Source organism: Lissotriton vulgaris, chromosome 1_1, assembly GCF_964263255.1.
Source record: "Lissotriton vulgaris chromosome 1_1, aLisVul1.2, whole genome shotgun sequence".
NCBI lineage: Eukaryota > Metazoa > Chordata > Amphibia > Caudata > Salamandridae > Lissotriton > Lissotriton vulgaris.
In genome coordinates this window covers 436,590,130-436,612,465 of record NC_141685.1, presented here as the reverse complement: position 1 = coordinate 436,612,465, position 22,336 = coordinate 436,590,130, and the positions used below count along the sequence as shown (strand labels likewise).

At 42.4% G+C, this 22,336-nt stretch overlaps 1 protein-coding gene across 2 annotated transcripts in view; it reads left to right on the top strand.

The window, feature by feature from the left end:
- The window catches only part of LOC147747315 (cytochrome P450 2J2-like), a 423,976-nt gene that overhangs the window by 163,480 nt on the left and 238,160 nt on the right, over positions 1 to 22,336 (top strand). For both annotated transcript variants that reach the window (XR_015307548.1, XM_086953115.1), the window contains exon 4: positions 8,413 to 8,573. Coding sequence is in view for 1 of the 2 variants with exons in the window: in XM_086953115.1 (XP_086809241.1) it covers positions 8,413 to 8,573 (161 nt within the window). In the remaining variant the exon portion in view is untranslated. The remainder of the gene's footprint in view (positions 1 to 8,412; positions 8,574 to 22,336) is intronic.

Here is a 22,336-nt window from a genome sequence, read left to right as displayed (position 1 = left end):
CCTGTTGGAGGTCCATTAAGAGGACCTGGCTTTTTGCCAGACCAAAACTGGCTCTGAGCCTCGAGCAGCTCTACAATTCTAAGAACATCTTTCAATCTTTGTAGCGGGAGGAGAATCAGAAAATCCTTTACGTGTCCTGGGCAGCCTTTTATTTTTTTTAATGTAATATAGCACAATAATATGTGAATCATTGTCACTTCTCTCTGTCCCCCTTGAATATTGAGCCATCATCATTGGCAAGATATGTAATCTATTCACAGAGTTGTACTTTTTGACACAAGCGATGGAGAATTTTAATTGCCTTGTCACGCCAATCCTAAATGTAGCAGCGATTGTGGGCCAGGCTCTCTAGTTGTTATCTGTCAATAACTAGCTTCACGATAGAGTGATCTGATAAGACCCTGTGCCATAAGCTGCACTTCTGCAACCTTTTGTGTTTCTGAATTAGGTAAGAAAAATATAGTCTAGTTGGCAACATTTTTATGGGCACCCACAACAATGTAAAACTGTATTCTTGTGGCTGAATAGTACCCCATTCATCCGATAGGCTTAGGGCAACCATGACTTTTTTCATTAATTAATTTTATTGCATAGAGATCATCCTTCTCCTCCATCTGTCACATGACCTGTCATCTACCCTGTGCCAATCACCCCACAAAACCAGAGACCCTCCGGTTAACAATCGGTTAGCAAACTCTAAGAAGACATCTGTGGACAGTGGTTTCCCATTTAAAAAGCCAACGGCCGCTACATATATGTCTAAATCATCATGGGAAACCTGCTTGGCCTTAAATGACACATGGTTGCAAATGAATATTGCTGTTCCCTTTGAGGCCGTTATAAACGCCTGAATGAAACACCTGTGAAAAACCCATTTGCTCAAGGAACGGACACTTATTTCCCATAAGATGTGTCTCATGCAGAAAGAGTAGGTCTGAGTTGAGCATTTTGGCTGCGTTGAGAAGCTCAGTTCTTTTGAGCATATCTAGCAGACCATTTACTTTCCATGTTTAGATATTTGTATCTGACTCTCACAGGGTTTACATTTGGGGCTAGCCATTAAGGAAAAGACCTAGGTGCATATTGATGTATATGTCTCCGCAGCAGGGCTCAATTTTTCAAAAGGTATCAAGGAAGCAGGAAAACATTTTAAATGCATTTTCAAATGGCAAAGTGAACATGAAGTATTTGTCACAGGAAAGAACAAAGATCGATGCGAACTCTGCAATCGATGCATCTTACCTGATATCCCAACTATTCCCCAAAGAAAACTCAAGAACAGTAAAAACAGAAGAAACGTAAAATTCAAAGCAAAGGAGTATGTCGGCCCTCAAGAGGGATATCACCATATTGCCATTAGTCACTTATTCCCTACCCCCAGATCCCCACCAGTATACATCTCTGACATTGTTTCCGGCGTAGCGATAGTCAGGATAAACGATACAATTTGGTGAGAGGATTGTTGCAAGTAGCAAAGGTGGATAATTTGGAGTTATATAGAGGTTAATTCAGAAGGTGGGACAGTATCTTCCTCCCTGATCCAGCATCCTCCACCTTCTTCTATTTGTATCCCTGGTGAGGTGGAATATTTGACAATATGTGTACAGTTGATCAAGATCAATTTCAGTTTCTGGAGTAAGCATCAGGGTTTTTTGGCTATTGGACTCTTATAATCGGGATTGGGGCATCATCAAACGGTGATTGCTTGTGTGGTCAGATGTCTTGTCTTTCTTCTACCCACTGCAATACTGCATCCAGGGTCTTGAAGAAGAATGTCAATGGCTGGTATTGGTAAAAAAATTGGTAAGTTTGCTGGGTAGGAGAGCATATATCAGATATTCAGTGATCTGAGTTTGCTTTTGGCCTCCATAAATGATTTTCTCTGTTGTTGCACTAGATTAAGTGTAATCCGGAAAGACAATCATTTTTTGAGAATCATACAATAATGGCTCCTGGTTCTGTGCAAATTGGAGGATCTCCTGTCTGTCCATGTAAATAAAGCAACAGGTAATAATGGAGCAAATGGAAGTTCATTAAGGCAGTCTTTGTATGAGTGCTCTATGCACATGTTCCATGATGAAGCACAAGGAAAGCATCTCTTGAGGCAGCAGTGACCTCATCCATTGATCTAAGAACCGCACGCCATACAGGTTAATCAGACAAGCTTATACTTCCTTATCCTATGCTCATGCCGCCAGATTTCTAGATGTTGCTGAAAGTTTGGAGATTGTGTTTTGTAGTTTCTTTTAGTTCTGAGGCATGACCCTCAGCCTTATTAATACTGTCTACTGCTGGTCTCAGGTCTTGTCTCAATACCATGACATCTTCCCCTACAGCTCCAATTTTAGCATCAGTAGTCTCCCTGGACTTATTGATGGCTTGACGAAATGTCTAATGTGACTTCCACATCAACACTAGAGCATGCAGAGTCTCTGCTTGATGTAGGTGGCTTTGTGCTTGATTGCAGCCTCCTGGGTGGGTATATTTATCTTAAGTGCCTTGTGTTCCAGCTGTTGGCTGTTTGCCCTTAGTGATGTAGGAAGTGTGATTGGAGGTATACTCCAAGAATACTGATAATATTGGAGGCCAACTGCCACTGAGCAATCTCTTTCTCTGAGCAAAGTAATGGCAACACACCAACCTGCATCCATTCAACTAAGGTGCCATGATCAGTCAGTGGGCATTGTGAAGAGCAATTAAGTGGGATCTGGGATCAGCCATGAAGTATATTTTTATTAGGAAATCTCAGTAACACCTAGATTCCAGCTGTTATTTGATTCTGCTTTCTCAGTTCCTGTGGAGGGTGAACATTCCCTGTATTCAATCTAACCACCCAGATAACCTATTAATGCATCGTTCCAGTACCAGCAGCAAGTGGACTGTACATTAATCATAGAACCTTCCACCCCCCTCCTCAGAAAGGGAGTCCTTAAAGACGAGCATTATTTCACTGCTACCACCCAGGGCGTCCTAGAATGATTGACCCGTCCATCAGTACAGTGTACGCTCACCTCAAGAGAGGCCACCACCTTCATGTCAACCACTTCAGTGGGGTGGTGGGCCAAACTGTCTCTTAAGAAAAGGAAGGCCAAGACCTCTTTCCTCCTCCACTCAAATCTAAGTGGGAATCAAGCTCACAGGATTGGTGGGACAGTTACCATGTTGCAAGCTACTTGACTAGGAGCACTGAAAAGTCTTGAAACTGTTTGTTACTTAGCTTTCTCCACACCTCACAACTCCACTTCCCCCAAAAGTCACTATTCAGGGCCTAAAAACAGGCTATATGGAGGGCAGGAATCTACTTTCTGTGAGCTCACCCTATTAAGAAGGCGCTGTCACACAATTCAGACCCCTCCAGAACATGGCAGAGATTCAGAAACTGTATCAGTCTTAATCCATTAGTATCCCGACAGTGCTTGCTGCTTCCTCCAATGGCATCCGAAGTGTTGGTCTCAGCTGCTGTTCTGGTCCTTAAAGTGGACCACAACGATCACTTCAGGCTCATCAACCCACCCCAACCTAGCAGTCTCACAGTCTGCCTGTCCCGACAAACTGGGATGTAGGGGCTGGTTGCATCAGGCCCTTGTCTCTATCTTCGGATTTTCTTCTTCGTGATCTGCACATCACCACTTTCCGGCTATGTCTCCTGCGTCACAAGACAACTGGGACCAGGGAGCAAGAGTGCCTAGTCCGGACTTTAAATGATATTGTGGGACTTGTGTGATGCAGCTTGCGTAGTTCATTCCCGCTATTGAAAATGGCCGGGATATGAGCCCCAATTGGGGAGAGAAAACGGGGAGCTGCACCGACCACTGACACCAGGTTTGTGTGAAAAAGGTTGCGTTATTGAAATATGTGTGCATTACAAACAACAACCTGGGCCTTTGTCTTACAAAACTACAAACATCACTATACAAAGCTGTTAACCTATGTTAGGCTACCCCACCTCTAAATGCCCCCCCCACAGCAACTTAATTCTGCAACTGTGTACTTGCTCCAGAGCTGATCAACTGCAACTTATACCTTAAAACTCCCCTACTTCTTTTCTACAACTATTAACCTCTAGCTTACTAACCTTCCTACATGTCCTTTTAAATTCCTGGTTCCTCCATGCGTGCACTTGACTACCCGTTCCGTTCCAGCCTGAATTGCTGCTGTCAGCAACAGTAAACTTTGGTAAACCATGGCAACTTCTCACCAACGGCCTCGGCACCTGCTTCAAAGCGATAATCATACATAGTTAACCCCCCCTCCCTCCTGCTGCACACCCTTTCCAAAGTCTACCAAATAAGGGCTGGGACATGTAAGAACCCCCCCCTCACCCCAAAACACCTACTTAAAAGGGAGGTGGGCCAAAACGGATCCCAACAGATACCAGCCACCTAGACAAAATGGTGGCTGGTCACCTCAAAATGCTCGGCTGTATATACCTTGGGCGTAAATAAATGGACTGTCTTCCAACTACTCCACTCCCCCAAAGTACACAAGGGCAGACACCCCAATGCTCGGCTGCCCCCCCAAATCCCCATTAGACTACCAGTTTGGCACTGCACTGCTTCATTGTAGCGTGTTGCGCATAATTGTATTTTAAACTGAAAACTGTGAAATTGTGTTTTTTAAACTTTCCCTAATTTGTGTCACTAGAATTAAATGGTGCACATACTCGCACACACACGCTGACAACACTTTCTGAGCACTCGCTCGCTTCCCCGCCTCCCCGTGATTGTTTACCGGGGAGGGAGAACACCACTTCCGGGTTTGCGGAGCGGTTAGCGCTCTAGCGGACAGGGCTGACGGGGCTATTTAGCCCTCGCCCCTTCCGTGCGCGCAGCGTTCGCGCGCAGGTGAGCCGAAGACAACGCCGAAGAGTAGCCAAAGAGTGGCCCGTCTGCGCCCGTCCGCGACCAGACGGGGCTAGGGGCCACCCTCCTTGTCCTTGCCACTATGGACTGCGCCTCCCCCACTCCTTGTATCAGGTATGCTCCACAGGCACTTAGGGCACTACAACCCCCACAGCAATACTGCTGTAAAAACACATCGCTTTCGTGTCCTGAGGGACCTTTTTCTTGTATCAAATGCGGTTTTCAAGCCTTGCCTTCCCACGTCATTTCTGGACGGCCTACAGATAATACTGACGTTCAGGGAAACGGGGATAGCTTTTTGCTAAATGTCAGATCACTCCCCAAGCACTGTATAGAACTGTGGGATATTATTTACAACACTCAACCTAAGATATGTTTCTTAACTGAAACATGGCTGAAACCTCATACTATCCCCACTATCACCCTAGGGATACCCATGGGATATAAAATTCTTCGCCTCGACCGTCCTGTGAAGGTGGGAGGCGGAATCGCTATTATATACAGAGACACCCTGAGTATTAGAGTCCTAGAGCAGGTGATGCTCCCTACTATGGAAGTACTCATCTTTCATTTAAAAATTAACTCAAAAACACAATGGAAAGGAGCCTTGGTTTACCGTCCACCTGGACCCAATGCTGGTTTTTCCCTTGCTCTCACTGAATTACTAGCCCCCTATTTGAAAGCGAATGAAAACTTCATTTTACTTGGAGATTTCAATTTTCATATTGATATTGCTGACCATCAGGATACTAATGCATTCCTTACTGACCTTGCTCTGCTAGGTTTACTCCCTAGAAGCAGTGGCCCCACTCATTCGGGTGGTCACACATTAGACCTGATCCTTACTACCCAACCTAATGTCCATTGTTATCCCCCTAAACATATTAACTGGTCGGATCATAAACTTATTGACTTCTCCATACCACACCTATCCAATTCCACTAACCACCCGGCTACTCACTCTATTAAACGCAGGCCATGGCACAAAATTACTCTTCCCAAACTCACTCAAATTTGGAAACAACCCCTACTCACCAACTTCGACAATATCGATACTGCTCTCTCCATGTTCAATTCTACTTTGATGACAGCTATTGACTCACTAGCTCCTCAGAAAAATGCCAAAAAACCCACCATAGCGAAAAGGGAAACATGGTATACGGAAGCTCTCAAAACAGAAAAGAAGAAATGCAGAAAAATGGAAAAATTGTGGAGACGTACAGGTAATAGTGAAGACAAGAGTCACTACCTGGAGGCTATGTCCTCCTACTACAAAAATATCAAAAAAGCTAGGAAAATAAGTCTGACCATTCAAATTGCAGAGGCAGGCAACTCTACAAGAGAGCTATTTAAAATCATTCAAACTTTCACTAATCCTGAAGTATGTGAAAGTCCAGACACCTTTACCCAAGAACTATGCGACGAAATATCTCAGTTCTTTGAGGACAAAATTGAAGTAATACATAAAAAAATCACTATAGTCTCTGACACCCTGGGAACTGAGGTCCCTGAAACTGCCCCGCAACTGACTTCTGGAGATACTCTCCTGGACATCCCAAAAATAACCATTAAGGACCTGACCACTCTCATTAACCAAACTAAATCTGGTTCTCCCACTGACCTGATACCAGCTAAATTTATCTCCCCGTTAATCGAGATACTGGGTCCTCATATTCAGAACCTACTTAACCTGTCTTTTGCCAAGGGCCAACTCCCATCTGCCTGGAAGGAAGCGGTAGTGAACCCTATCCGCAAAAATTCCACCTCGCCCTGGTCTACACTCTCCAACCTTCGCCCGATTTCTCTCCTTCCTTTCATCAGCAAACTGGCAGAGAAGCACGTCAACACTACCCTCTCCAATTTCATCGAAGCGACAGGGGGCCTGGACCAATCCCAATCTGGATTCAGGCCCAACCACAGCACTGAATCAGCCCTCCTCTCTGTGACAGATCAGATTAAAATGTCACAAGATCGAGGGGGCTCCATGATTCTAGTGCTGTTGGACCTGTCCGCAGCCTTCGATACCGTGTCTCATAACATCTTACTGAACCGGCTGCAAGGAGTAGGAATCGGAGGCGTAGCACTATCTTGGTTGGAGAGTTTCCTCGCCGGGAGATCACAATCTATCAGCCTGGGCCCCTTTCGTTCCATCTCAAGGGGGCTCACTAAGGGGGTGCCACAGGGCTCATGCCTTAGCCCTACATTGTTCAATGTCTATGTGGCCCCCCTTGCTGAGATTGTGCGGAAATACGGGTTCATACCGGTCTCCTACGCTGATGACACTCAGCTCCTCTACCCTTTCAGCACCCTTGACCCTAAAATCAAGGGGAATTTTGCTGAGGGTATGAGAGCGGTGTCACACTGGATGGCGAGGAACTGCCTCCAGTGTAATGTAACAAAGACTGAGGTCTTGCTCTTTGGCAAAGCAAGCATTCTTTGGACCCCTGACTGGTGGCCACTCGACCTTGGCCCAGTACCTGTACCCAAATCACATGTTAAAAATCTTGGAGTGAAGTTGGATCAAAAATTAACCATGAAAGAACACACCAACTACATAGCTGGTGTATGTTTTCATACCATAGGCCTACTCAGGCGTGTCTTCCCTTTTCTTCCTGCCTCATGTAGAAAGACACTTGTACAGGCCTTGGTAACCAGCCGCCTGGACTACTGTAACAGCCTGCTGACATTAGCCAATACGGATGCAGTAGGCCGCTTACAGGTGGCCCAGAATACAGCAGCCAGACTGGTCATGGGTGCACCTGCCAGGACTCCTTCTAAGCCCTTGCTGAAAGAACTGCACTGGCTTCCCATACGACAGCGCATCCATTTTAAGATCTGTTGCACGGTACATAAATGTCTGTATGGAGCAAGCCCTAAATATCTAGCCCAGTCTCTTGAATTATATCAGCCCAGCAGGTCCCTCCGCTCCTGCAACCAAGCCCTGTTAAAACCTCCCAACACAAAGAAGATTAGGTATGGAGACCGTGCTTTCTCCGCTGTTGGCCCTGCCCTCTGGAACAATCTTCCCACTGACCTAAGAACCACCATAAATCACATATCCTTCAGAAAGGCATTAAAAACCCTTCTTTTCCTAGAAGCATTTCCATCCACATAAACCTTAGGTTGCTCTTCCTTACACCTTCTTAGTTGGCAAAGCGCGGAGATACCCTTACGGGATTGATTCCTGCGCTATAGAAGAAATTAAAATAAAAATAAAATAAATGTTGTAGAACCTCCTGAGAAGATATGTGCATGAAATGTATTGGGAACGTCCCTGTATAATGTTGTGCAAGAATCACTTGGAGATGTCTGTTTTTCTTGTACCTTATTGCATCTCAGACCACAAGACGAAGAGGTCTTCCCAGCTAGACAGCAGACGTTAACTCCCTTGCTACCCCATCATAACATAGCTACCTGGGTACATCTCATCATACAATTCCATCAGATGTCATCCTGTTCCAATTAAAGTAACAAATAATACGTTTCCTTTGCATTGACATTGTGAAGAGTTACCTATATTTTGACCACTATATTTTTGTATTTCATGTAGGTCAGCCATTTGACCCTCACTTTCATATCAACTGCAGCGTTTCAAATGTTATCTGTGCCATCAGTTTCGGTGATCGCTTTGACTATCATGACCCAGAGTTCCAGAATTTACTTCGTTTATTAGATGAGGTTTTAAAGCTGGAAATCAGCGTTTCAACCCAGGTAAGCTGCTGTCATATTTATCTTGTGTATGTAATCTTTTTAACACTTTTGTTATTGTGCATCATGGAGATGAATACAGTTTGCATGTTTTTTTTAGGAAACTGAGCTACAATACTGTAGAAGTGGTTACCTACCTGAAGGGTAGCTTCAAACAAATATTTTACACAGGAAGCTATGAATTGGCCAGAAGAAGTACTAAATCAGCATATATTATGATCCAGAGATTCCAAGTAGCCCAATGATTCCTCGCAATTGTGAATTATCATTACTACAGAAGAGGCAGCAGCAGTAAAAGGTCACACCTGACCCCAAATTTTGGTGAGCAGTTTAGATTTTAGTGGTTGAGTTCTCATCCCAGATTTTACACTTAAACAAAATAAATCAAGTGATTTATTGAAAAATCATGCAATATGCCTCAGTTTGTACAATAATGACTGTACAGTGCACTTTTCCAGATTCATATACTGATGACATCCTAGTTTCTATATTCCAGTGCCATGTAAAATACATAATTTTAATAATTATTAACGTTGAGCAAAATCTTCCCCTGTAAAGCTCTCCTCTGCAAATTGTAGTTAGCTCCACATGACATCATTACCTAATGTAACGTTAATTTAAAACGAGGGTTGCCCAAAGCTGCAGAAGTTTGAAACTCGTAATAGGAGCTTTCAAATGGTAGATAAGAAAAGTTACACCATTCAGTCAGTGATTATGTAACATTTCCAGTCCTTTGTTATGGAGAGCCACAACTGATTCCCCCAAAAATGATAGCCTCTTTCTAAAAAAAATAAGGAAGTGGTGCTCCTCTCTGCCATTTGAATCAAAAAGGTATTAAAGATTTTCAGAAAAGCAGACAACAATGACACAAATGAGCATAATACCAACCTTGTCCTTCTACAAGACTGCTATCATAAAGACCTTGTGCCCGATTCTAAGGAAGTCTGCTCTGCTGCAACACATTTAAAAGCAGGAGCTTCACAGATATAACTGTGACATTCTGGGTGGATTCAGATATCTAGATACATTAAATGCAACAATTGTCTTGCTGCAAAAGGTTAGACAGTGTTTACCAAAAAGGTTAAATTAATCCACCAGGATATGGAAGTTATTGGTATGGGAGGTGATACGTGGCACTACCACAGCACTTCATGTTGCATTTCTAAGTTTTGATTATAGTTCTGCTTCCACCTCTCCTAACTAAGAGCAACATATTTGACTGTTAAGCAGATGTCTGTTTGCTGATGGTGGTTTCAGTTAATTACAGACCAGGTATTTGTTTTTCAGACCCCTAACCAGAATCCTAAATCATTACTCAGTCACTCACGCAAGTAGTGGTCCATGTCAACTAAATAACATGCATATTACTTTCCCCCAGCAGAAGTGTAGGTTAAATCCAGGACATTTTCAGGTTGTATCAAATTTCCCTATACCCTATCTAATTACTTGAAAGTGGTTGTGATGGAAAAACAGCAGTGCTTTTGTGGAGTATTTGTATTGTCCTGGTGGTCTCTATTCCCTGGATGTCTGCGCTGTTATCTGGAATGCTTAAAGTGAATGATCAAATAGAATGTTGATGTGTACATACATGGAGTAGAAACTAAGAGATTGGACAGTTGGCGGGAGAATGAAGCTCTGACATGACATACCTGTTGTTGCTGTAGCCTAAGGACCTAATTTGTAATAGAAATCCTACCTCTTACCTTAGTGGCCTCATAGTCATGTTAGAACATCCTGCCCTCCAGCGTCAACATTGTGGCAAATACTTGTTAAGGATGTGCTTGAAAATGCATCAAGACCTCGGTTGTAATTGGGAAAAATTTCTGTCACAGCAGGGAGGAGGATCGTCATGAGACGGAAGGTGGCCTTGTGACCGTGGAGAATATTTAGGGGCGCCCAACCTCCAATCCTGGAGTGAATGGAACCTATATCCAAGGGTGGTGTTAATGCCCTAAAAGAGCCAAGTAGTGGGAGAGAATTACCAAACGCTTGGAGACGGAATTAGATGGAAACATTAAATTATGTTGGGGAGACGATTTAGTAAGACCAAGCATCTCCTAAAAATAAACTTCTATTCTGTATAGTGGAATTGACTTTTACCAAATGGAAAATAGTGTTATTGTGGGGTGGAAAAACAACAGTAAAAGTTGGTAATGAGCCTGTAGATAAGGACTGTTTCAGCATCACTGGAAAAGAAATGTATATGAGCAGGGAATGTTTGCAGAACTATAAAAAAAACGCTGGGCAAAATGGTGTAAGATAGAGGACCTGGAGTACGTACTTTATATTACCATATAATATTAATTCATAACGGTCATGGAATATGGCATGTAAATACACAGTGGCTGCCGAGAAACACATAGGCAGCTTGCTCTGCACCAGTTGTTACAATTTAGCAAAACAGATTGCCATCGATGCTCAATCAGATGTCCTATGTTTCATAATACTATATTGATCATGCATGTACCATTGTGTAAGTTGGTAATGAGATTTTACCCTTTTTTATGATGACTGTAATTTTTGTATTATATCGTGTGTATCATTCAAAACACATGATGTAAAAATATTGTTAACTAGGAGAGGTTCATCAGTCCTTGGCTGTTTTATGTGCTGGTCCATGTCTCCCAATATCTACCTGGTGTAACAAACGCCTATAATTTTACAGCAAATTTAGCCTCTAAACCTTTAAAGTTAACACAGTGATTGGTTTGTTATTGCTGATTACTGCCAGTGGCACTGAAACCTGTGGGATTGTACAATGGCAGCAGGAAATGCATCCTTTGGCCGTAAATCTGCTTAAATGAGATCTCCTCCATTTCACAATCCAATGCCAGTACGACTATGCTTTTTTCTCCATTGAACCGAATCCCAAATACAGCTGTAGCGTTTACTCTGATGTCTTTCTTACTATTGACATGTTTCAGTTTGGTGTCAATATGCCACATTTCTAAATTTAGAAAAGCATTTACAGTGACACCTTCGCATTTCTATAAAATAGGGAATGTCTTTAACTGGTGATGTAGGGAGGGATAATTATTGTTGCTGTGCGTGTAGTATGAGCGTGGTGGTGGTGGAGTTAATGGTGTCATTTGTAATAGTGATACTGTAACTGTTCTGTGCAGAGACCAGTTTACTAATTGCTTGCAACTGAATTCTCTGTCTCTTCATTGCAAGCAGCACAGTTCTGTTGAGGATCCATCTCTTGTATTTAAGAAGCTTAGCATCTGAATTGGACACATAAAAAAGACAGTTCGGATCTGTAACAGGGATCCACCTCAGCAGCACATATGGACACCTCTGGATCTAGTTTGTTTTTCCTGATCTTGGCATTTTAGTATGTCCTCAGTATGCTACTTACCAGAGCTTCAAAGTTATTCCTTTTTCTGAATTATCATCTCAGTACTATCTGGTCACTTAGGACATGACCCCAAAAGTTGTTTGGCTCATAGAAGTGTATTACTGCTGCCTCTGCCTTTGTAGCCTATTCAATTGACATTGTATTGTGGAAAAGCCACCTGATTAGCCCCCACTGCTGAGGAGTCACATTAGTCTGGCATTGCAAAGTCTTTAAGGTATTTGTATTGTTCAAACCAGATGGGGTAAAACAAATACAGACTCACATTCCACACAGTCAAAAACCCATGTTTATGGACATGGTGGCAAAGTCATTCTGCCTTTTTTTATCTTTTGTAAAAGCTTCTGGTCTTCAAATGATTGCTGTATTCCACATAAACTTTGTCACAGATGACTATTATCCCATCAGTCTTTATTTTCTGTTTGGAAATCTTGCAAGGTCAGATTGATTTAGTTTTCACAATAGGGCCCGCTGAAGTATTTATCAACTTACATTGCTCTCATAATATTAGTTCCATGTTCATTTATGACAACTATTGATCCAAATCTTGCAAATGTTGAAGCTGAATTTCATGAAGAGGCTGACCGCCCTAAGAGATATCTGTATATTCAGCATAGCAATAGGTGCACGCTGAGTGGTTGGCCAAGTGCCCTTATGTACTGATGTCAAGAGCCCAGTCTGTGGTGGATATAAATAGTCTTATGCAACTTTTGAGCACATTTTTCCACAGACCAATGGTATAGTGACTATAGAAAGGTTTGTGGTGTTTGGTAACTGTAATTGTGGACAAATAGTCTGCCATAATTCTCTAAATTTGTTGACTTTCACCAAACATTTGGAACAGATTGCTGTTTTGTACAACTGATTACTGTGGTATGATTGAGCCAAATCATATTTTCAGGATTCTTTTATTTCCTTCATAGAAAGATGAAACACTGGTTTCGTTTGTTCTTGCACAACAATTCAAGATGGTGCAGTGGACAAAGGGGTAACCATATTTCCTGATGACAACCGAACAGCAGTGGTAGTGCCTTAGTGTGACCCTGAACCCCCTCCCCCTCACGCTTGCTAGTGAATGCACTTGCACAAGATATCTCACTTGCACAAGATATCTCGTTCTCTATCTCTCTCACACCAGCCCATACTCACAGACGAATATACACATATGATCACAAAGACATGGACGTATACTTACTCTGATATAAAATGGCACTCACACGTGCGCAGAAACATGCAATCTCAGTTCTGTTTCTCACAGCTAGTGACTATTCACACATAACACACAATGACTTATGAGCAGATGACGCATGTGATCGCTTCCCATCCCTCGCGGATCAGAATTTTCCAGCAGCAAGATTGTTTCCAGTGGACGCACAAAGCACCTCTTCGCGCTTCACCTTCCCAGGCTGAGTCAAACCCGGCTTTCAGGAGGACTGTCATCAAATCAAACCCTCCTTACCCCCCCTGCACCCACCTGTCTGGAGGAAGACCCGCCGTGACCACCAACCAGGGCACCCAAGGGTCGAAACATTGACGATCACACTAGGTCCATTATTTATTTATTTATTTATTTTACGTAATTTGTATTGCGCAACAAATACCCTAAGGTGTCTCGGCGCATTAAGGACTTCATGGGACAAGAGCCAACTGGAGGAATCATTGGTCAAATAACCAGGTCTTCAATGATCGACGGAAGGAAATGAGAGTGGGACAGGTTTTGATTGATATGGGTAGGGAGTTCCAGAGTCTGGGGGTTGCCACCAAGAAACGTCTGTCTCCCCAGGTGACAGTTCTGGTGCGAGGGACGGGTAGTAGAAAGATGGAGGCTGATCGCAACGATCTTCAGGGCACATAGATCCGAAAGGCTTTCCTAAAAAAACCAGGTCCAATCCCGTGTATGGCCTTATAGGCAATACAGAGTGCCTTGAACTTAATCCTACTTCTGATTCGCAACCAGTGAAGATGGCGTATGGCCAAGGAGGTAGAATGATGTTTAGGAATACCTAGCAGGACCCGGGCCGCTGCATTCTGAATGGACTGCAGCTTATTTAGGATTTGTTCTTGTGAGTTGAGGAAAAGGGCATTACTATAATCAATTTTAGAGAAGACCAGGGTGGTTATCAATGTTTTACCTGCTGAGGCTGGAAGGTATGGAAGCAGCTTTTTAATTTTTCTCAGCATGAAAAAAGATGACCAGACCACGGTGTTCACATGTTGTTTAAAAGACAATTTGTTGTCAAACAGGACTCCTAGGTTTCTGACCTTGGTCACCGGGACAGGAGGGGGTCCCATCTGCTTTGGCCACCAAATGGGAGACCAGTCCGGAGAGAGGCTGCCAAAGGTCATCACCTCGGTCTTATCAGAGTTTAGTTTCAAGCAGTTCCTCGACATCCAGGAGCAGATGGCTAGCATCCCCTCCTGGAATCTCGAGGCAACTGCTGGACCATCCCTGTGTACAGCCAGCACCAACTGAGTGTCATCCGCGTAGGTGGTTAGAGACAACACATGTGCCTTTATTGACCCATGACCCATTACAACCAGGAATCTATGCCACTGAAGATAGAAATCTCTGGAATAAAATCAACATCTGGCCTATTTTATACCTGTATATAAAATCTGAACAAACTTACACTGTATATATTGTTCACCACCTGAGCACCTTACACCATTGTCACCCTTACACACTTTATTATTATATTTCTGTATTCAATTGTTTTGGACAGTCTATCATTGGAATGTAGATATCATTGAATGAAGTAATTCTGATATAAATATCTTTTTCATAAGCAATTCTTTCCAGTTCACATTTTCTTTAAGTACCAGGTTAATTGTATTATTTGTTCATTTGATGCGTGTGGGAGAGCTTATCCTGTCATTTGCAGTCAACGCTTCCCCAACTAACGTTTGTTTCTACCCGACAGAGCCATTTTTTGTTTAACTATATACCACCCAGGTTCTGAGGGACACGGGGTTACCTCTTTTTTCTGAATTATTCACACATAACAACCTCTTTATCCTTGGAGACTTGAGCATCTGGTTCAATCAAGAAAAACTCCCAAACGAGATCACTTGTGTCAAACCTGTAGGCTTTCAACTTTTTCCAAGCTAGTTCAATTTCAACATACTCAGACAGACGTTCCCCTGGATGCAGTATTTTCTCCACTAGGACTCATCGAGGTCACAAGAAATCTCCCCTTCATCTTGTGCTTTCACCACACCATGCACTTCAAAATAAGGTAATGGTCAACACCATTGCAGTTATAACAAAAACGGATAAAAGTCTACATTGACTATGAATCAAGCCTAATCTTATCACTCTTAATTGTTAACTAATTGTCTCTTAACTGCATAACAAAAGTGAAACAATTCTTCCTTTTTTCTTTTGAAAACATCAACAGTCTGATTCCTCTGAAAGTCTCCTCTCATCAGAAAAATCGACCAAAGACCCTCAGACTAAAAATAAACTATATAAGCCCAGTGAAAAAAGAAAAACGAATCCTGAAATGTCAGTAAAGAGAGTGAACCTTCCCAACAAAATCTACACTTCTAACAACAAGAAAAGTTCATGCAAATCTGTCAGTTCATAAACTACACAACTCTACTACTCACATCATATCTCAATAGTTAAATGCCCATACAAGAAACTGCATAAGACCCTCTCTGAATTTTGTAAACTAGTATGTGCTTCTGTCCAAATTGTTAGCTCCCAAATCCGCACCTGCATTGCACATTGTCATAAAAGACAAAACCATGGAACACTTCCATAATATCAAGTCATCCATCAGCTTTTTTTTTCAGGTCACTAAACCCAAGATGTCACCCTTTGACACAAAACCCATCCTGTCCGCCACCAAGCAATTCTTGCTGCTTCATTTAAAGGAACTGCTGAAGGCTGGTGACCTGGCTGGATTCCCTGCGAAAACTTGCCAGTCTGAAGTTTTTAATAATGTCCCACTCTCACTACTGCCACTACCCCAGATAAAATGATCCACAACAGCTCTGTAAAGGCAGGCATCTTCGCCAAAGACCTCAAGATTGCCTTCTGAAATGAATGTGAAGGAACAAAATCTCAATTTCGCCAGCTACCAACCAATCTCCAATGAACCGTTCCTTGGCACACCCATTGAAAGAGCAACCTTCATCCAGTACCCTAGAAGAAAATCTCTAGTAGCCACACAGGGTTCTCACCTGCCATTGTAACCACTTCTGCCTTGATTTCCATCTCCACTCCAGAACTGAGGCCATAAGATCTCAGCATTCAAGCACCTATCTCAGATTGGATCTCCTCCTACCTTTCCAGCAGATCAGGCACTTGTGCATTCCCATCATACTTTCCAACTCCTTTCCACAATAACTTCGGCATACCACAGAAATCAATATTTCCTGTGTTCTTCTTAAGTGGATAACTCAATACACAACTAGATCTCAGGTCCATCAGTCTAACCTGTTACAACTACACAGACTACTCCCATATCATCCACAAGCTTGACAATTTAATAGGATGTGACTTCACTTTTAGGACCTGGGATAATTGCCTCACTACAACCATCTGACCCTAGGAACTTTGACCACATCTGGTGCCATCAACAAAACATGTAAGTGATCAAGAACTCCGATCTTCCTAGCATTGCAAGTGAATCAAGTTACCAGAAGTGCCTTCTTCTTAATTGTGGCAAACGATGTGCAGCATTTTCCACATCTCGGTTTCCTTCAGAAAGTCGAGGCCACCATCACTCAGATACTGATGGGCCTGGACTATTCCTTCCTTTCTAGTACAAATCAGAGATGGAATTTAGAATGTGTCAGTCAGAAAGCTATTACACCCTCTGATCAAATGACTCCATCCCTATACGTGCTCCACTGGTTACTGGTGGCCAGGTGCTACTCCTTCAGAGCACTCTACATCTATTGCACTTATTGTCATAGCATACACAATAAGATCTTCCACTTATGAATGGCACCCCATATTTGTAGCCTGTACTTGCATTGGTTGTACTCTCTGTTAAGACACCCAAAACTCTGAAACTGACTACCTCAAACATGAGCAATATCCATGTTCACCTGAAATTCAGGAAGTCAGTTATGACTTAGCTGTTCCCAAACAGATGACATACCTAATCTCAGCTAACCAGTGTGACACCATGGCCAAGTCCATGAAGAAATAACCAGTCACCCACATATGCTACTACATCTCTTCCTTCATGCAACACCAAAGATCTTCTCTCATAGGTCACATTATAAACCACCATTCTGTCAACCACACGGAACATTTACCATTGTGTGTTACCTCATAGTCAAGAAGCACTTTAGGACCTAATCACGGGTATGAGGCACTATAAAATGATACTGCAATCATCTTAATCAATAGAAACCCAATCATTCCACACTGATATCCACACTCTAACAGACAGTTAGGCACACACACACATAAAGACCTTGAAGATCACTGACACTCTTAAAACACTGACAGATGCTTGCATTTACACTCACTGACACTCACAGAAATGCACCGCTATTTCCCTTACATCTACACACACTGGATACATCATTATTTTACTACAAACACCCACATACCCATACAAAGACATATTGTCATACATGCAGGCTGACACAAATATACACAGGCATGCACAAGATATATGCACAGACACAAAAGCAAACAGGCATACACAAGCAAAATATTTTATTTTTACTCCTTTAAGTGAAATCACAATACTTTTAAAAATCTTTTTGTAGAAAGCTTCAGGCATTTCAAATCATACTCTAAAATAGCTCAACATCGACCTAAAGGACAGTACATACCACAACCAAAGAGCTCTCGAAATCTATTTTAAAACTCAGTTGAGGAAAACTCACGGTCCAAACAGTCTCCCTGACGAAATCTTTACTTGCTACACAGTTCCACTGGTCCCAGACTTGTGGGCAATATTTAACACCTTGAGTGCAGAGGGAGCGTTGCCTGAGGATCTGGAGGCTGCTGTCATCAAAGATGTCCCTAAGCCAGGTAAACACTGGACCAGTGTGGGGCACACAGGTCAATGCCTTTAATCTTTGTGGAATCAAAAGCACCGGCAAAATTATTAGCCAGCATACACATCACAGTGATTCACTATTTAGTTCATATGGTCCAAAGAGGCTTCATGCCACATCGAAGTACTAGCCACAATATTTGGAGAGTTTTTAACTGCAGCATCCTGGCCTATAAACATAAGTCCTGTCAGTTCTATTGGTTGGCTTTTGAGGTGGCTGTTGAGAACTTTAAGTCGGATTACCTGTTAATAGTATAACATTGCAAGAATGTGGGTCAAGAGTTCATCACATGTGTGAAATTAATGTAGCATACCGCTAAGGTAAGGAGTATCAGGGTGCACCCAACATTGTTTGGGATTACCTGCAGCACCTGGCAAGGTTGCCCCTCTTCTTACTGTTTTTCATACTAGCTGTAGAGCCATGGTAGTGTGTATCAGAGCAGCACCCAAAATGTTAGGTTTCAGAAGGGGTCCGAATGAAAGGAAAATGTATCACTATATGCAAATGAACTCTCCGCATATATTAGTGGCCCTATTAATTCGGCACCTAACCTGAAGGGGATCCTGAGGAACTTTTAGGAGCTGCAGGTAATAGCATGAATTGGACTAAGGTCAAAGTCTTTCCCTATATAGAAGCCAGCAGGGGCCCGCTTATAATGGGGGTGGGCTTACATTACCTAGGTATCTGGGCAGCAAAAGCTGAAGCTTAGACATGGACAGAAAATATTGTTTCATTGCACGACAAACTAAAAAGGGATTCGCAACAGTGGACTAGGTCTTGGCATAATTTTAATTACTCCTAAGTACTTTGAGTAATTTGGTAAATCCATATTACTCTTTTGACACAGAACTACCGATTGTAATGCCATAGCACTACATCATGTAGCATTTTCGCTCAGGGAAATCAGAACAGTTGGAATGTGAGATACACTGGAACAATGGGTGAGCGTGAATGCTAGAGTTCGTGTTTTAGCAAATGTGATCAAAACGTTCAGCTGTAATTTTGAGAACTAATGCAGCAATACTTTAACGAGGGTAGTCGCCGGTCAGCAATGTGAGTAGATCTTTAATTGAAATTTATTTTCTAGTTGACATTTCACCCAAACGTACCTTTTAGGTATTTTGTCATTTTTTTTCATAACGGGAAGGAAGTGCTGCGGAAACTGGGATGGTACTGTACATACAGTAGCAACTTCCTCTACCTGTCCTGAAGACTCATCTCTCTGCTTTGTCGAGCCCTTGGTCACTTTCGATTTGAATTTTGGAGCATAGTATCTCTTTCTGTCTTCGTCTGTATCCACATCATTGGAATCTTAATGTTTTGGGCAAAATCTAGTAAGTTCAAGGCAGCATTTTGGAAAAAGGTTTGTTGTTTAAGGGAGGGCATGCATCAGTACATTTTGTTTCTTTTTTTATTTTGTATCTTTGTTGGTGAGTGGCCTGGACGTTGGGCTGGATTAAGGGGTCACATGTAGGATTAACTTTTTCTTATGGCAAATTTATTGCACTTTTTTGATCTGGCGGCATAGGTCTAAATATACTTAGGGATAGATGCATCAAAGGATAAACCGGTCGCAAACGGGCAGATTCTCAGAATCTGTCCCTTTGCGACCAGTATTTTTGCCTTTGGGATGCATCATCCCAAACGCAAAAATCGCAATTTAAGAAATCGCAAAATTGCGATTGCATTCAAGGAATCTCAAATTGAGATTCCTTAAATGCAATGCATCAAAGTAGAAAAATTAGCGATTTCGCTAATAGGATGAGAAAATTACCATGAAGTTGAACTTCATGGTAATTTTAAAAAACTTTGAAAAATGCACTAAAGTGCATTTTTCAAAGTTCCATTTTACACACACACATGCCCTTGGGGCATGTGTGTGTGCAAGATGTACTCATATGCAGATTTCAGGGGTGCACCAGGGTGTCCTTTTGACACCCTATTACAGAGACAGGGGTCCTTAGACAAAGAAACAAATTTAAGAAAAAATGAATATAGACCAAATGGAACTATATTTTTGGGGGAATGTCCAGCCAGACAATTTATTACCCTAATACAAAATAGTCATAAAACAATAAAACACTGTGTGTGATAGAAGTGGGACACCAGCCGATGTCCGACTAACACACTGAAAATACATAAACAAGAAAGAAATAGTAGGCAATAGCAGGTCATCTGATTATTGTGAATCATATAACAGACAATCTTTACTATACACATATGCATGAAAAGTATAAATCAACTATGCATTTAGTGCATTTGTGTCGACGACGTTTCGAACCACAATCAATATCGGTTCATCCTCAGGACAGAGGGTAATTGCCTTAAGAATACAAATTTACAGTAGTATCACTTATGTAGAGATAAATATGCCATACCGTAGAAGAAAAATGCAAATAAAAGGGAAACATAAAAAGAATGAAACAAATCGTTAAAACATTAATACAACTGCGTATACCATGCATGACTCATACCATGCCAAAGTGACGACGGCAGCGGAGTGTGTTGCATGCTAAATACAGGCAGTGGGCAGAACTGTAGGAGCAAGGCTAGTGGCTCAGCGTCCCATTAGTGAAATTTAGTGACTCTGACTGGTCCAGGAGAGGGTGGAACAATAGTACGTGACTGTGCAAATAATAGGTCGTCGGCGGGGTGGAGGACCGTGGAAGTACATATCAGTGCTAAGGGGGTGAAGAAGAGCGTACGAGTCAAGGTCTCACATGACAGTTATAGGCAGCTTACCGATTGGGTGAAACTAAAGATGGGGGATGGAGGGGTTATTTACCCAAGAAGTAATATTCGACAATACTCTGTGGGGAATGAATAAAAGGAGTCAGAAGGGCCGATCTGATAATGACCAAGGCGATGGCCGTGACAATCAATAGCGAGCCTTACCATGGAGGGTTTCCAAGGGTTGACAAGGATCTGTGAGGGGAGGGAACGAAATGTGATCAGGTGAAATAATGTTATCAGAAATTGAGGTAAGGTGCTATGTAGAAACAGCTTACCCAAGGGAAGATGCCCTCGATATCAGGGTCTGTAAAAACAGAAATATGCGGGCGGCGTAAATGCTAATAAAATGCACAGAGGGGGAAATAACAATGACCAGCCAGGGAGCGGGGGGAGTTCTTACCTGGCAATACAGTCGGCAAGTCCACAATGGGAGATCTTGCAGGCATGAAGATTCAGCGCGGCGTCTCCTCGAAATGGTAGACGCGATGTAATGAAGGTGTATGATCACGTGGGTACTATGGACCAATGGGTGCTAGGCTCAAGCTGTCGGCCATTTTGGATTGGGTAAACATTATCAAAGGAACAATCACAGTGAATGTATCACGATCGGAAAGTGCGTGCTGCTAAAATAAACGAGTGAAAAGCGGGCCTTTACAAGGCAAACACACCCACCATGCAGTGACAGGGGTAAAAAAACAATTAATACATTGATGGCAAAAAAATTCCAGATCTTTAGGAATTTTCGATTATTGACATAAAAACAGTGCAGAAAAAATGTGAATGAGCCAGTCAGAGCACAAAGTTCTAGTTCATGATACTTAAATCAAGGAGGTCCAGTCCTCAGTCCGATTAAGGCCAGTATGCAGACTTTTTGTCTTCAGTATCCAGCGTAGTTCCTCTTTATTAAACAGCTGCTGTAGATTGCCTCCGCGAGTAGGGAGTTTTACCAAGGAAATGATAGTCCATTTGAAGTCCATTTCTGTGTGGGCATGTTCAGTGAAGTGATGCACAAGGGGGCATTAGCAGTCCTGCATCGTATTCTGCTCCGATGTTGGCACATTCTTGTGCGTGCCTTTTGTGTTGTTTGCCATATATAGATTATAGAACAAGGGCAAAAAATTGCGTAGATAGCATTTGTGCTGTTACAATTAGAGACTTCTTTGCGTTCATACTTGATGTCATTGTGCATGAATTCCTTGCCCTCTATAGTACTTTCACACATAGAACAATTACCACATCTAGCATGCCCAGTGAGTCTTGGTAGTCCCCAGAGTATCAATTGTAGTCATTTCTTCAGGAATGGGCAATGCTGCACGTACCAAATGGTCTTTCAAGTTTTTGGACTTTTTAAAGGCAAACAAAGGTCTCTCCAGTTGGAGTTGGTCAGCATTCAACACGGGCCAGTGTTTTTTAATGCTCTTGGTCAAGGGATTTGATATTGGGGAAAAAGTGGTCACACAGACCAGACGGGTCTGTGCTTTTTTGGGTTTAGGTTCCAGCAGTACTTTATCGGCATTTACGCCGCCCGCATATTTCTGTTTTTACAGACCCTGATATCGAGGGCATCTTCCCTTGGGTAAGCTGTTTCTACATAGCACCTTACCTCAATTTCTGATAACATTATTTCACCTGATCACATTTCGTTCCC